General features: G+C 35.9%; 1 protein-coding gene across 10 annotated transcripts in view; it reads left to right on the plus strand.

The window, feature by feature from the left end:
- The first annotated feature begins 1181 nt into the window (after positions 1-1181).
- LOC126975317 (transcription factor Adf-1-like) overlaps positions 1182-18234 on the plus strand; it is a 39170-nt gene continuing 22117 nt past the window's right edge. For 2 of the 10 annotated variants that reach the window (XM_050823149.1, XM_050823150.1), the window contains exons 1-2: positions 1182-1442; positions 5558-5679. In XM_050823149.1, coding sequence (XP_050679106.1) covers positions 1251-1442; positions 5558-5679 — 314 coding nt within the window. In that variant the 5' untranslated portion in view covers positions 1182-1250. Of the gene's footprint in view, positions 1443-1535; positions 2064-2135; positions 3452-5557; positions 5680-18234 lie in introns of those variants that run through there. The other 8 variants (XR_007731688.1, XR_007731689.1, XR_007731684.1 and 5 more) reach the window with 8 other exon arrangements.

The raw sequence follows: 18234 nt of genomic DNA on the forward strand, positions 1-18234 counted from the left end.
AGAGACGTCGCTTCATTGTATGTCTTCTACCGCATCTATCACGGGGGGTGTTCCGAAGAGCTGTTTGACCTAATTTTACCTTCGCACGACACGCCATAAATTAGAATATCGTCCACCTGGAACTGTGAGACTATCTTCCACATACAAACTGTAGAATCAGCTTCCTTTCTTAAGGGCCTGCAACGCACATTGATTCCTCTGGTGTTGCAGCAGACTGTGGGCAGCGGTGATCACTTAACATCAGGCGACGCTTACGTTCGTTTATCCTCTTCTTCCATAAAAGGAACTAATTTTAGTTCGTCAACGTATTTTCTTGCGTGGTTACTTCTTTATTAGTTATGTGAGCGGTGTTCTAGTGCTTTTATTGACATCAAAAGTATTAGAAAAAAATCACTTTTGTGAAAAGATAAAGACCTTTTAAAAGAGTAGGTACCTTTCGTATTGCCATTGCTCAGATAATCATTGCGCTATTAAAAAATCTTGCACAGTATATGAGACTCAAAAACAAATTAATGTTTCGACACACAAACATGCATCTCAGGGCGCAGAAATTTGTTTCCTGTTAGCAAATCCTATTTTCTGGTATAGCACATTTCCTTTTTCTGATAATACTCCATTTCATCCTTCTATTTGCTCTCATACATCGCTTAATCATCAATCACAGCCATTAAATAGTTTATATTTATAGGAAAACAGTGTACAAGAGTCGTCAAAAATTAATAAGAGTAGTGAAATAATAGTCCTAAATAGTAGTGACGATCAGAGACTGTGCATTGAAACTCCTTTAAGAATTATTTACCTTTTTAATAGAATCCAACTTTGTCCTATTTTGAAATGACAGCCCTTCATTAGAGACGACGGTGGCGAAACTTTTGGTACTCACCACTGTGTCCCCGCCTTGAGCCTTCAATGCCACGTCCAAAACTTTTTCGGATTTCGAATTCATATGTACGACGTTTTATATAATATCTAATATATTATATCTATCTACATTCATACAGAATATTCACATGGAAGAAAATCACCGAATTATTATTTTTACCTTACAGTATGTATGCAGCTCTATTCAAGACAAAATGAATATTTTGCGAATTATAAAAAAAATTCTGGCCACAGAATAAAGAGGAGTAATAATTTAGATAGGCGCTACGAAGCGGGGTCGCTGACCGCTGTGACGTCACTACACTACACTCACAGCGCGCTCCGCTACTGAAGTGAGTGTATGATTTTGGCGTCGAAAATTGTTTAAAATGTCCATAAAACAATCTAGGAAATCATGTGTTGTGCCAAAGTGCTCAAATACAACCACAAATAAACCCCAAAAGTTGTTTTTTATTGTTCCATTGGAACCTAATACCCGCAAGAAATGGATGGAAAGCATGAAACGGGCTGATCCACCTGGAGCTAAAAGTTGTGTCTATTGTTGCGAAGATCATTTTGATGTAAGTACATAAACACATATATTTAGATAACCTCCGTAACTTGATAAATTATTATTTTTTGTAGGTTATGTGTCAGAGGTACCTATATAAACATATGGTTGACCTTTACACTTTAGAGCTAGTTGAATTTTTTATTGTGTACCTACGTTTTAGTTGGCGTTAGTGTATTATCGTTTTATTTATTTTCACTAATCAGAGCTATAAAACGTCGCTTGTTGAATTTGACTCGATAGGTAAACCGCTCATTAACTCTCCGATACTAAATTTGACGATATGATAGCAAAAAAATTGGTCGACTTCAGTCAGCTGTGTCGTGTGGTCATTTGTTTTTCAATGACTGTCAGATTATAACAAAAACAACATTGAGCATTATTATTGTTATTTGTTATTAGACTCGTACTTCATATTGCATTATCGTTGAGATATTTGTTCGCTTTTTCAAAAATGCAAATTGCAAGCTTACTACTGCATAGCAACTTCGACGACTTCCAAACTCAGTGTGTAGGTACCGGTTTTCCAAACGGACAATTTATTTAATTTGTGAAGCTGGTTATTAGTAGATAATGAAAAGGTTTTAAAAGCAATACTTTTGGCATTGGTTTTGTCATAATGTTACCAGAGGTAAGATGATTACTTTCAATATTAAAGTAAGTTACAAACACAGTCATAACACATAACTTACCTCCTTTGCAGGTTCATGAAGATGCTGGGTGCTATGTCAGGATGGTCAGTCAGTCAACTACCAGTAGCATAAGCTGAGGAACAATAATTGATAACAGAATTTCACGAAATAATTGATTTCCTTACTATATTCATTGCAGCCATACAATAAAAAAAAATTGTGCTGATGCAGCCGAAAACTAAGAATTAAATAGAAGAGGACATTATTCCTTCAATGTTCTAGTAAAATATTCAAGAATATGTACCTAAATTTGTACATCAAGATAAATTTTACTCTATTAAAGATGGTAAAGCAGCACTCATTTTGCTCCCTTCTTTTTATGAATCTATAAAGAACATATTGAAACATTCAAGGTGACTTTTTTTATAATTAATTTACAGTTTTGGACACAACAAGACTTAGAAGATATTCAGGGTACAGACTAAATATTTATTTACACTGTTGTGGAATGTAGCTTGAGGTGTGTGGTGTCTTTACAACAATGAAATTATTCACACTGAAAATGGATTAAATAAAATAACTAAGTTCAAATTTAAATAATTGTTCTTTTAAATATTCAAAGTATACCATTGCATTGATTGCTAATTACATTTCTTTAAGCCTTAAAATTAGGCTTTTCAAATAATGTAAAGTATGAATGTTAAGCACTATTACTCCTAGATTATTCCTAGAGGGTATAAAAATAGCACAAAACTTAAATAATGTTGATTTGTAAATACATTACATACATACCTTTATACATATACATCCTTCCAGGTGGAGAAGGAAAGAGACAAAAAGAACAAGAGAACAAAACAACAGACTTGGAGGATTCCCATGTAGCATCACAAAAATAATATGTTTTGCTCCTAAAATATACTATTGTTATCAACCCAAAACTCATTTATTTCGAAATTAAAAAATTGTGTGGTAATAGAAGTATAGCATACAAAATTATCATATAATCACTTGGGAATAGCAAGATTTATTTATGAAATATGTATTTAGTAATAGTGCTGCAGTAATAGTTATAGATAAAAAACAGGCTTGTTTAAGCAAACACTGTTTTAGGTTTTGATCTTATGAAGTAAGCTAAATGATGGCAAATTATCAATTTCATTGTCTATTGTTCTGTTTTATTTATTGAAACCTCATTGAAACTTGTAAAAGTTTCTTTTGCCAGTATTATTCTCATACGGCCCACCACATTGAACACAGGTAGTATCCAGTTCTGTAGTTTTATTCTTTTTTGTTACCATGTATTTTGAAATAATGATTTGTTGTGGCTCTAATGTGTGTTACATGTATGATTTACATTACTTTTGGATTAAAGACAACTTGAGTATAATTTTGGCTTTTAATTGAACATTGAAGAGCTGTTTAACCTGATTCCTGCTGCGGAATTCAACCTTTGCCACAAGTTAGAATATCATCCCCACCATCTGGATGTGTGGCGGTCCTCCACAGTGTGGTTTTCAAGCAGCTTTCTTCCTCGTACTACAAAGCTGTGGAATGAGCTTCCTTGTGCGGTGTTTCCGGGACGATACGACATGGGTACCTTCAAAAAAAGCGCGTACACCTTCCTTAAAGGCCGGCAACGCTCATGTGATTCCTCTGGTAATGCAAGAGAATGTGGGCGGCGGTGATCACTTAACACCAAGTGACCCGTACGCTCGTTTGTCCTGCTATTTCATAAATAAAAAAAACATTCCCCATGAATAATTTCAGTTTCTACAGTGGAAGTGCAGGGATTTATGTACTTGTCCTATTATGAATGTTCCAATATAATATAACAGTATTCCCATTTCAAAGATACCAACAAAAACTGTGACATAACAAATGCAATAAAAATTGCCTGATGCTCCTAACTGGATCATATTGATTGCTGTCAGTACTCCATTCATTAGGCAGACAGCTACTAGGTAGTCTTAATATTCAATCTCTGGCTGGCGCATTTTTGAGGATGATTTTATAAGTCCCAATAGCTGTGTCTTTTCTGGGCTGCAGTGTTGTGCACCTGCGAATAAGTATATTAAAGCTTCTTTGACAAATAAGGCTTACTATAGTATGTATGTATGTATACATTATAAAGAGATTTGTCTGGTTGTGCACAGTCCACCTAAAAATGTATAATATTATATTAAATAGGATAAGTTGTTATATGAGCGTTTTGTTATGTTTTTAAAGTGATAACCCACACTTCTGGGATTAATTACACAAAATAAAACTAAAAAAAAAAATTTATGAACAATGCGGGTCTAGAACCCACGACCTCACGCGTTACGTGCGAGCGCTCGTTCTAACCGTTCGAGTGACGTATCATTCATAAAATCTTGTATGCTTTGTTCAACTCTCAGGTTGTGGCTTCATCTACAGGATCTACTCTACAGATGATAATCTGCTCAACCCCAATATTTGCATATTAGGAAATTGATTTGAGATGTCGCTCTTGCTAATCTAAACAATTCGTTCTTAAAGTGATAATCCTCACTTCTGGGATTAATTACACAAAATAAATAGTCATAACTCAAGTCAATAACTACTTTATACGAGAGTCTTTCCTGTAAATTAATAAGTGTATATGAACTAATATGAGGCAACACAATAGAAAAACAGCCGCTAACGAGTGTTTTTTCTCATTCTGACTTAGGTCAATAGAAGAAGACAGTGAGAATTAGCAATGCTTTAAGTTAGCAGACTATTATGAATAAGGGGGGTATCTAAAGGTGAACTAGACATCAGAGTCACGGAACTTTTTGAAATACAGATCCCCCTCATTATCTTGACTATCCAGTGATAAGGTAAAAATCACACTACTTCCTCAACCTGTAAATTAAATTAGGAAGAAAAGGTTTTATGTGGTAGGTAGCGATTTTGTGTAGGTAAGTAAATAAATGTAAATATTGAAGAAGAGTAGCGACAGGTCATTTGAAGAGTTCTTGATTGTTGGCGGTCTTAGAGTTAGAAGTGGGTACTTCTTCCAAAGCCACTGAACACGTGCTCCTGAAAATGTCACGTAACATCGGGTTAAATAAATAAATGACAAATAAAAATAGTTTAAAAGAAAAAACTAAAAAACACGCTTTGGTTGAAATTTAAAATGAATATCAATTCCTTATTGACGATTATTGAAAAAATTACATAAATTAACAAAAATCTTATATTGCAAAATGAAAAATGGAACAATTATATCAAATTAATGTTTAAGTTTTAATGAAATCTGGCCGTTTAAATTGTTCAAAATCGCACCCAAATGACTCGGTTACAAACAAACATACTGAAGCTAATAGAAAGCGTGTAAAATGGTAACTTTTAGGCAAATACGTTTTATAAAAAGTACCTACATATACAATTACACGCGTTTTAGTCCTTTTAAAAGTATTTAAGTAGGTACCTACTTATTACAGAAAGCGATGGAAATTTTTCCTGACTACATTTTTATTTTGTGTTTCAGATTGAAAGTGACATGGAAAACTATATGAAATATAAACTACTTGGAGGTCGAAAAAAACTTAAAGAAGGAGTTGTTCCTCATAAATTTGAATGCCAAAATCCAACCAACGAGAAGCCTGAAAGGTTTGTAGTATATATAAAAAGAACCAGATTAAGTTTTTGCAAAAACTATAACACGATAACCCCATTCCGTCAGCATCAGATATTGAACAAGTAATTTATACTTACTTGCTGTAATAAGATTGATATGAATATTATTTTTTAGTAAAATCTTGGTACACCATTAGACACTCATTATAAATCTACACAAGAATAGTTATACCACAAAGTAGGGGATAATAAGTATATTTACTTACGTGTGCGGTGAAGAAAATTTCTTAATAATTAAAAAGTTATAATCTAATTATAACTTTTTGGAATAGGAAGAAATTTATTTGTTACTAGCTGACCCAACAGACGTTGTTCTGTATAATATAATAAATAAAATAATGTTTTTTTATTAATTTGGTAATACCATAACATCAAGAGTTATTTCGTAAAATCATTATATTCTTTCAATTTGTTTTCTGAACGACGGGGGACACATCAAAGGAAAAATTTATATGTTTATATTTTTTTTTTCGAGAATTTTCATATTTATTCACCTTTTAAACCCTGGACTTCCACAAATTATCAAGACCAAAATAAGCTAAATCGGCCCAGCCTTTCTCGAATTTTAGCGAGACTAACGAACAGCAATTCATTTTTATATATATAGATAACGACGTTTGCCGGTTCAGCACTTGTAATAAGTAAATAAATTAAATCCCGTCACACCTCGCTATGGCTCAATCTTATGCCTAGGGTAGCCCATTAAGTCCAATCTCAAAACGGTCTTATGTTGTTGCGCCTGCTTAGAGAAAGTGGAAAATAGTTGACACAAAGACAGCACAATACATAAACAAAGCATCAAAGACAGAAGAGATCGTTAAATAAAATTGGTACCGATATTCACTCACTTCAAAGGCGAAGTTTTTTTTTGATAAAGGTTATGTTAGATATGCTGAATGCTGGGAAGAACTGACGCCATTCGCCGAGACTGTCTGGACGGGAATAAATGCTCATAACGTTCAGAAATAGCGCAGACGACGGGATCCTTTTAGAAACATATTTATAAGTAATAACGTTTGACATGGAAATCCTAGACTCTTGTTGTCTCGTTGATATCATTCATATTGCTTCCATTCTTTCAGTTCACATTGACACAATTGGGCTGGATGGGTATTTATATAAGTATTAGCTGATGCCCGCGATTTTGTCCGCGTACATAAAGGATTTTTAAAAATAATTAGCAAGTTTGGAATTGAAGATTATCTCATGTCCTGTTCCAGTTCCCAATTTATATTATTATATGAATCTTATTTCGAGTAAGATTGCTAGGGTTAACTATACCTACTATGGGTTTAGTTATAGCTCATCGATGTGAATTTAAATATTTGACAAATCCCGCGGGAACCATGGAATTTTCCAGGATAAATTTGAGCCTATGTCTTTTCCTAAGCTCTAGTCTATCGCTGTACCAAATTTCATCAAAATCAGAGCTCCGGAGTAAAAGCGTACGAAAAATATTTACATTCACATTTATAATATTAGTAGGGATGTTCTAATTGAAAGGTGGATTCCTGTGTTTTTTTTTATAAAAGAGACAAGATATAAATAATGATATCAACAATAGCAAAATAGAGAGACACATAATAATGATAATATTGATGAAATTTGAAAAAAGAACGATCCAGAGTTCTAGAATCTAGGAGAAAACGGTCGAAAGCAGTTGTATGGAAAAATTGCTGCTAATGTAATGTAATGATTAATATGTTTACGCGGTTTGTTTGGAGCGTATTGTAAACATTATTCTGTTATCGTTATCAGAGTGATACTTAATATTGTTTTGACGTGATCTGGCGCTTGAGTGGCGCTCTTTGTAATCAGTATATTTTCCTGTTATATGTACGAATATTATAATAATTGCTATGCAATTTATACAATTTTAGTCGGTTCTGTCCTAGGTTAGGAAGGTTTAGATTTAGAAAGAGTGTGTCAATATTTAATTGACGACCCCTATTATAGCCCAGTGGTTAGTGACCCTGCCTATAGTGCAATCATTTATATGATGAATATGAATGTTTGTTTCCGAGTCATGGATGTCTATATGTATTTATGTATGTTTAAGTAAGTATATTGTATTAAATATATCGTTATCTTGTACCCATAGTACAGGCTGTTTTGGGGCAAGATAATTTGTGTAAGAGTAATGTGTGTGTGTGTGTCAATATTTAATTTATTTAAGATATCTTGTACTAACAGTAGGATTTAAGTTACTTTGTTAGGTACTAACACATTATGATCCTTTGTTGGTCGAAACAAAGAATTTATTATTATCATTATTATTATACAGTATACTTCTTCTATAGGTACTTCTTTTAAAGATATTCAGTACACACAGTGATATATACGTTTGTAAGTACAATTTTTAAAGTATCTATAGGTCTGTGTACGTATCTATGATTATTTTCATTCAAGTCAGAATCGAGATTTCCGGTAATTTATTTAGTTGAGTGCCTAGAACTTTAGATACGGCAACTTTATCAATCTTATAGATTACCGAGTACTGAGTTACTAATATATTAACATAAACGGCTTATGACATCATGATCTGTATCCTGATTTGCTAGAACTGAACATTGCCGGTCATACCTAATCGATGATTTTATTTCCTAGGAATTTTAATGATTTATAGTACCGATATAATTTTTGACTTGCTATTTTCTTGTTATAAATTTTATGTATACCCGTGCTTTAAAAATTAAAGATTCCAAAACAGTTGGATTATTCCCAACATTAAACCACCCGATGTCCTAATAACCATTACATCATCCAAACGTGTGTTGAAATGAAATTCAGTACAACATGATATCATCCGTTTTCATAAAACACTCCTTTGGATTATATTATGGTTACTAGGACTGGTTTTATTTATTGTAGCAGTAAGCTAACTGTTTCGGAATGTTTTAGAGGATTCATATTATGGGTGTAGATAAAGTCTTGTATGCAACTGTGATAATTAGGTATTAAAACACTCATGTGATATAAACTCGGCGTCGTCTCGTGTGATAAACCCACATTCGTGTTTGAATACCCCTTATTACACAACAGTTGCATAAATAACTATTAGGTACTTCGTTTATCAATTTGCAATATCGGTATTTGTTATTTAAGGAATTCCTGCAACCACAAGTAGCGTCCATTGACGAGGATGACACATCGACCAGCCATGCCTCCATTCTTGGGTAGGGAACGACCCGTCCCACGACGCCGCTTCATGCTTATACAAATAATATTTTGTTGTTAATAGATAAAGTATTCAAGGCCAGTACAATAGATCATATTTTTGTTCAAACCGTCGTCCATTTATCGTGGTATACTACCAGTTTTGCCCTGTGCTTCCCCGGGGCGTAAAAAGAATAGTGTAGTCCCAGGCCCTAGGGTGTCGTAAGAGGCGACTACGGGCTCATTGAAAGTGGGAGAGTCACGCTACCGTCTTTTGACGTCAGCACAATCGGGCCAGACTCGTCCGGGTTACTTACCACACTCGCACAAAATACCGGCGTGAAGTAGCGGCCTAGTGCCGCTATGTTTCGCATAGGTTAGTGTCAAGGACCGGAGGCCATTCCCATTCTGCTGACTACACATCCCGATGGTTAACAGGTCTTTGTCGACGCCCCTCTCGGAACGTCCGACCATTGGCTGGCCAGAAGTGTAGTGCCCTACCGACGACAACGTCGCAGACCACCAGCGACCCGCCGCGTGTGGCACTACAAGTCAGCAGATTGGGATAGGTTGCGTTCCTTTTTTGCATCCTACCCTTGGGGCAAGGTTTGTTTCCCTTCGGATGATCCTAGTGCCTGCGCCGTTGTAGTAGCCGATGTGATACTGCAGGGCATGGATATTTTTATACCTAGCTCTGTAGTACCCATCGGTGGCAGATCACAGCCCTGGTTCGATGCGTCAGTTAAAGTAGCATCTGACTGCAAAAAACAGGCGTATCGAACTTGGGTTGCGGCGCTGGGCACAAAGGATCCGAACTGCACAGTTCTTAAGAGGAAATATAACCGTGCCTCCAGATTTTTTTAAGCGGCAAATCGCCCGTGCGAAGTCAAAGCACGTCGTCAAAATCGGCGAGCAGCTTTCCAGTTACAGCTTCCTCACTGGGCGCAGCATACAAGTCGTTTTCGACGGTTTTTGCTCGAATCCCAAGCCCGTGAACGCTGGAGTGCCCCAAGGCTGTGTGCTATCTCCCACGCTGTTTCTTCTGCATATCAATGATATGTTGGACACCTCCAACATACATTGCTATGCAGACGACAGCACTGGTGATGCCGTATACACTGGCCATGCAGGTCTCTCTCGGGAAAACGTCGACCAGTGCCGGGAGAAACTTGTGTCTTCTATCGAGTCCTCTCTCGAGAAGGTCGCGGAATGGGGTAAATTGAACCTTGTCCAATTTAACCCCCAGAAGACTCAAGTTTGCGCGTTTACCACTAAAAAACCCATTTGTCGTATCACCGCTCTTCGATAACACTTCCCTTAAAGCGTCGCCTAGTATCGGAGTACTGGGTCTCAAAATCTCGAGCGATTGCCGATTCGAAGAAGCTGGGCGTCATCAATAGAGCACGGCAATACTTCAAGCCGGCCCATATTCTAGCGCTCTACAAAATGCAGGTCCGGCCACACATGGAGTATTGCTGTCATCTCTGGTCTGGCGCACCCCAGTATCAGCTCGATCCATTTGACCGCGTGCAACGCAGAACAGCTCGAATTGTCGGGGGAAGTGCTCTGTGAACGGCTGGATCACTTGGCGTTGCGTAGAGACGGTGCTTCATTGTGTGTCTTCTACCGCATTTATCACGGGGAGTGTTCCGAAGAGCTGTTCAACCTGATTCCTGCCGCCGAATTCCACCTTCGCACGACACGCCACAAATTAGGATATCATCCCCACGAGGAGCTTTCTTCCATGTACTACAAAGCTGTGTAATGAGCTTCCTTGTGCGGTGTTTCCGGGACGATACGACATGGGTACCCTCAAAAAAAGCGCGTACACCTTCCTTAAAGGCCGGCAACGCTCTTGTGATTCCTCTGGTGTTGCAAGAGAATGTGGGCGGCGGTGATCACTTAACACCAGGTGACCCGTACGCTCGTTTGTCCTCCTATTCTATAAAAAAAAATTAAGGACTTCACTTCAAGCCACTGCCTAAAATTATATAAAGCTCAGATTTGGCCTCACATGGAGTACTAGCCTCTGCGCAGGCTCTCCGCAGAACTAGCTTTTTCCATTTGACCGCATACAACGAAGAGCGGCTCTAAATTTCGACGTTCAAGTCACAATCGGCTGATTCTTTAGCGTTGCGTAGAAATGTGGGTCATTTAACGCATATACTACGGGTAATTCCACGGCATTCCGCAACCCCGCGTTTTGCCAGGAACTTGTTCCCTCACAAAGCCACATTGTGGAACAAATTACCGGTTGCAGTTTTCCCGAACCGATACGACTCAAAGACCTTCAAGCATATAGCATACTCCCACCTTAAAGGCCAGTAATACATATCTTGACCCCTGGCTTTGTTGATGTCCATGGGCGGTCGCCTTACCACTAACCAACACGCGAGTGTCTTTAATCCTTTATGTAATACATTCCATATGCTTTTAGTTCCGCTGAGTACAGTGTGACATTTCACATTAGATTGCAATTTGATACTACAGCTACCTCGAATACCAAGCTATGTATCGCATCGCAACCGAACGGTAACTCAACTTCGCATTCCTACAACAAGATGTCGCCACTGTCTCTAAATGTGCATGAACACTGTAAATGTGATTTCTATAATTTATTCGCTTGTGTTCGGCTATGCGCTTCACGTTTATCAATGACTCAGCGTTAAAGGTGGAATTAATTATATATATCTTTAGACGCAACGTCCTTGCAAGGCTGTTATTGCGCATGACCTCGCTCTCCCTTCCAATACGACGTTAAAGTCTATAAAATTATCAATGAGGATAACTTCTAATACAATCTGTGATTAGTTAACACTTAATTGCGAGAAAACCGGATAGTTATTATCCGGTGATATCCGGTGCAGAGTCAATTAAATGTTATTCAAAGGACTGTTTTATCCTGTTTATGTTACATGTAAGGATTGGAGATTGTATTTGCATCTATATTGAATTAAATCTAATAGAGATATCTATCTAGTAATTATTTATTTAAAAACATACATTCACTAGAAATATTTCTTTTAAATTACTGAATTTAACATATTATTATGTTTGTAAAAAGTTGAGCTCGTGAGAAGAACATACAAGAAACTCAACGGCCAATTATCTTTTCAATCAAGTATTTTACAATGGCTGATAATATGAGTCGTGTTTAAATAAAATAAATTACATATTTCATAAAAACTTATAAAGAATTATCTGTATAAATATATATTATTGTATATTGGATGCATCAAACTTTAGAGCTAGAATTTATTGTTTGTGTAAGGATACTTCGTGAACATGATGGTCGTGATTACTGTCACAATTAGTAATTACATCCAACAAATACAGCATAGTTATTAAACAAATTCGACAATAGTAATCGAAAAAAAAACAAACATTCACACTAATATTTCTAAGATTGTATTTATATTACAGAAAGATTTATTTCTTTAAAATAGATATTTAAATATTTTATATAGTTATTATCGACTCCTGTTGCAAATTATGCTAAAATACCCAGAAAATAGGTTCCTGCTATATCTTTTAGTAAAACCTGGCTAAAATCTAACCTCGCGCTAGAGTAGATTATTCTTATATCTTTGATTTGTTTAGATTAATCTCATAATAACAATTAGATAAGTAGGTACTGGAAAAATGATCATCGTTAAATAGGTATGTATCTACCTACCCTGTAGGCCAGGGGTGCTCAAACGGTCGATCGGGATCAACAGGTCGATCGCGAGAGCTTTTTCAGTCGATGTCGAGAAAAAAATCCGGTATAGTAAACTAAAATCGGTAATTACGTACCATCTTATGAAAAGTATACTCAGGACATGCAGTGTCATGCAAATTCAACATCCAAAGTCGCTCTTTCGTTAAGTTTAGAACTTTAGAACTTGTTTGTTTTTTAAGAACCAACAAACTCGCAATTTTGAAAAATAATTATGAGTTTTTTCATTGACATTTTCGAACAGACCTACACTTACTTTGACAAAAAAAATGCATATTGTGCGCAAAACTAATATCTATGTCATCGTGACACTCTACCTAGGCGACAATCCTTCATCACACATACTTGAAGCCTCTCGGAGCTGATCGATCGTAGTCTAACAGTTTTGAGGTAGATCGCCAGCAGTTCAAGCTTGAGCACCCCTGCTGTAGGCAGTACCCTGCCGGTCTGCACACGAAAACCGAAACTGTACAAAACGAAAAACGAGAGCAATCGGGTCAAAAACCTAGTTTTGAACCTACCTATATTATATAGTCTGTATAGTGGGTATGTTTAGTCTTAAGATATTATAGTCAAATCAAAGTCAAATAAACTAAGGCTGAAACTAAGCGTTTTGAATCTACACTACAAATATTTCTTTTAAATTACCGAGTTTACCATATGCTCGTAAAAAGATGAACTCGTGAGAAGAACATATAAGAAACTCAGCGGCCACTCTTTTCAATCAAATAGACTATTTTTCAATGGCTGTAATATACATTACATTTATATACTGTACAAATATAAATTATCGTATATTGGATGCATAAACTAAAAATATAGTATATAATAAGGTCTTAAAGAGAAATCTAAATTGTTTCAATACTAACGTACAGCCCATAAGATATTTAGATCAACAAAGCGGTTGGCTCACTGGCGCCACCTGGGTTGAAGAATTTCAACTTGTAATGCGTGGGCGCCGAGCATGACTCACGACGCATAAAGGCACTCCTTGGTTAGCGACCAGCCGACCACGCTATAGGTATTGTATAAGCAAGTTCCAAAGTACACTGCCATTCATCACCATGTTGGGAGCTAATATAAACAGTGCATTGCTATAATAGTAGCCTGCTAACTTACGATGCAACATCGATAAAATATGATCTAAAGAATTAGGTACCTATATTTTGTAATATATTGGAATTCTGGTTATTACCAATCTAGTAATTTAGAGCACGTACTACATACCTACTTCACATACAAGGGACTTTAATCTATCTATCGTGTATAGGGTTGCCAACTTTTTGAAAAGAAAAAGTATATTCAGGTCAGTGTAGAATATTAAACAGTATTTTAGAAAAATGAACAGTATTTTATTTATTTATTGTTTTAAATACATATTTTTTTTAACTTCTCGCACAACTTACTAATTTAATCTTGTTTAAAAACTTCATACGCCTCACCACAATTATAACTAAAATAAAAATAAATGAGGTAATTCGGGGTCCACGTAAAAAAAGGGTATATGTCCTGAGAACGAGAACGAGATCGCATACACTCTCATGTCTGTCACTGACAGTCTTGAATATTTGACATTGACAGATTCGTTCAGGAACTCGGTGTGATTTGTTTGTGACTACGCTCACGCTGTGCAGCAGTGAGCGCCCTCTGACTAAATAAAACAAAGTGTGAGCGAGTAAGTATAACACATAATGTGTTTGCATGCTGAAAACTATTTTGTATAATTTATTTTTGTTCAACAGTAAAAAGTATAATTTAGTGAAAAACAGTATAATACTGTTGAAAACAGTATAGTTGGCAACCCTAATCGTGTAATCTAAAAATGGCTTTTTATTTAACACATTTAGAATTACTAAGTCGGAGATTAGTGTTTCTCATAATTAGGGCCCGGATTGCTAAGTAAAAGTTAAACTAACTACGTACTAGAAAAAAAAAACAAAACATTTTATATCCCAAAAAGCATAGATCAGCCCAACTTACTTTCAGAATAAATTATTTTTTATTTTTGGGCAAAAAACAATATTGCAAAATTGTCCGTACACGACAACTTTTGAGTGCATAATTCTATCCTAACCGACTTTAAAAAACCGACTTTAATAGTTCACGTGTACTTTTTATGTTGTTGTAGTTAATGTTTTAACCCTTCCCTAAGTACTTATTTAGCTCAAAGAAATTTACTTTAAAAATACTATTATCGCTGTTTAAAAACAAGAATATGTTATTTATTCAGCTGTCGTTAGATTTTTGTTGTCATTAAGGGACAATCGGTATCAGCTTGGTATGGCTGTAGGTCATGCGATAACTGAGGTATCAAACACTGGCATGCGTTATTGGCATACATACGGTTCGACGTATCCAATTACAGCAGAATCATAATATGAGACACTTTATATAGTAGGTATAGGTTAGGTTATAGTCATAGTTAAGGCACATTCCTATAAAATATCGATATCGATGAAATGTTTTGAATAAAAATTACTATTTGAATTTGACTAATAGTAACTGTCGCACCTTCACACTAATTCCTCTTGAGGTAGCCATGGGCGTTGTCCTTTCTGATGGCTACTCTTATGACGACGATTTTCTATTTCTATTTGTTAGTAACCCTCGATGATGAGACTCTCAGTGACATTTTTAATCGATCGATAAAATCCCATTTTTAATAAAAATACCTATTTAAATTTGATTAATAGAAATTATCGCACCTTCACACTGATTCCTCCTTAGTCAGCTATGGGGTTGTCCTTTCTGATGGCTGCTCTTATCGCGATGATTTTCTATTTCTGTCGGTTAGTAGCACTCCCAGTGACATATTTAATCATATCAGTCAGCGTGTAGGTCACCGATCGCGAGAGTACTGTCCCCTCATTCGCCTTTGCATTATCCAACGCTCTGCAGTCTTCGTTTCGTATTATGTGTCAAAACATTTTAATTATTATTAATTGCAAAATCTTTGTATGAAACGAACCTCTAATAACATGTATTGATTGGTACGATATGCTATCAACTAACTTTCTCTAGTTGTCTTCAGCACCTCATCTCAGGGGCATCTATTTTGTAGCGGTCTTCTGGCGGATGGTCAATGTTTCGAGTGCTTATTGAAATATTGGAAAATCACACGCTTCATTATATGAAGTGTTTGTATTTTGGTTGTTCGTCTATCTTTCCAAATTTTTCTCAGCTTTGCCACGACTGATCTCGTTATGACACTACATTACTTTATTTCCTCCTTGCAGCTACCTGTATACTTGATAGATCTCAAGTAGATGCAGAGGCAGCGTGACCATCCACTAATTATCTACATCCAAATAAGGCACACATCATATGAGTACCTACCAGACAACAATCTATATACTTACACAATAGGTACATATATTCCATCCAATTATACATTAGCAATGTTACTCTGGTCTAAATAACGAGACACAAAGGCATAAAAGGTAACGAGATAGCTGACGGTTAGCTAACGATGGAGTCTCCTCCCCCTTAAAAGGCCCAGAACAGTTCAGTGGTGTCGCCTAGTCCATAACTTTTTAAGGAATCAAGAAAGTCTCTCCAACCACTCCTCGCTAATAGGCTTTCGCCAAGTCAAGCTGCTCCTGGGTAACTATCAGTAAAAGCGTACCAAAGTATGTATAAATATGGACATGAGAACTGCCATCACCTGCTTACACTTATTTAAGGAAATGTGCCTTTACTTAAAGTAGAGGACATACTCCATCTGAGTCTTCGGAGGATCATGCGACTACAAAAAGGGAAAGGTCTTGAGAATGTCATTTAAACTCCGGCAAAGCGAGGGCACCGGTCCCTAATTCGTTCATCGCATCATCACACTAACGTTACCCGCATTCGAATTCAGAATCCCAGACATTCGTAGTCAATGTCATTGGCCATTAGGCTGAAAGTTATAATTTAAAGCATGATGGAACAATGTTCGATAACGTTCCAAAAATATCCAGCTTCTACGGAAAATAAAGGCTGTTTTAAGTAAAAACTTAACTATGGAATTTCAAAAATTTTCTTTGAGCTTGAAGAGCTTAGCTTATTTGAAGGGTTTAGGTATGGAATTAGAGGAAAGTTGCAGGGATGGCCTTTAGAGTAAACCATTTTCCTATTTTTTTTTTAAATTACATATATAGTAGTAGTTAATATTAACAAGGTCAACGTGATATCAATTCTGCTTGCTTGTATAATAAATAGTTGAGCTGTTTATAGTTTAACAGGAAAAGCATTGTATAGATAATATTGTTACTGGGAATGTCCTGGCGGTGTTTGGTCTGTGTGTGATTCAGTGCGTGACATCGCCTAGTCGTGCGCGTGCGCATTGGCCCACCGACAATGGTTGATGTCATCAAACGTATGTGACACGATTTCAAAACACGTCCAATATAGGATATCGTTTACATAGTTCCTAGAAAACATTGTTATTCACTGGTGGATTGCATTCTTCCATCATACTAGGTAGGTAAAGTATGACTTAGTGTTATCTTTCACACATTGACTACATACAAATTACGTAACCTGTATTAAAATAACCTGTATTAAAGTTCTAAACAACTACATTACCTATTAAAGTGCGATCTATGTGCTGCAGTAGAGGGTTATTCGCGGTATTTATTAGTTAGGTTCTAGAGAATGATTATGAGAAAAATTTATAAAATTAACAATTCACGGTTAATTTTTCTCCTAAATATATTTCAGATAATGTTATATTTCATAGCTACTATTTGTAGTCAAACATTTTGTGAATTCTCTAGAAATCATGGCTATAATTATAAAAAAGAAAAAAAATTGCTCCAAAATTCACGCGATAGGTATAACAATAAATACCAACATAATATATTCTTTCATAAGTACTGGAGGTTTGTATCTGAAATCAGGAAATGTATCTAACTCGTTCCCTGATTACAGCAGCAACCCTTACCCTTATCTATAACTTTACTGTTGTATGCGAGCCGAGTTGTCCCCGATCGAGTAATAATTAATCTAGTAGTTATGTATCTACGTTTGTGAAAACTTTGCTGGCTTATGGTATTTATCCAAATTAAGGCTATGTAAAACTATGTAAAATGTATAGCTGTTTGTTTTCCAAATAAAATAAAATATTTGGCTGTGTTAATAAAAGCCTTTTGAACGATGAGCTTAATGCCTTAACACCGGGAGCAAACATAAAAAAACAGACTTCGAGAAATCTTTAAAACAAGGAAACTTATAAGTTTTCTCTCCATCATTTTGTTCAAAAGAGAGTATGAGTGGCTGTGACAACTTTTTCTGTTGTTTTGCAACAAGAAATTCTCAATCTGGCAAACATCTGGCTTCAAGCCCCCTTTTGGGGATCAATATTAATGTAAAAGACCTTGCTATTTTTGAAAACTGCTTTTTTAAATCGCACAAAATTAATCAACCAATGAATAATCTTATTCATTGAATAACATAACAGTAAAAGGATTTGTATCTACAAATCCTTGTATGTTACAAGTATCAAGAACTAATTAAAGCAGTGTTCGACGTTTTATGGCTTTAAAAAAGAGCTGAAACGTTTCAAATTCAAATATTTTTATTCAAAATAGGATACAAAATCACTTATTGAAAGTCAAAAACTACCACCCATTCCAAAAGGTATCCCTCAGATCTGAGAAGAACGGGCGCAGCAA

The sequence above is a fragment of the Leptidea sinapis genome, chromosome 35 (genome assembly GCF_905404315.1).
Source record: "Leptidea sinapis chromosome 35, ilLepSina1.1, whole genome shotgun sequence".
NCBI lineage: Eukaryota > Metazoa > Arthropoda > Insecta > Lepidoptera > Pieridae > Leptidea > Leptidea sinapis.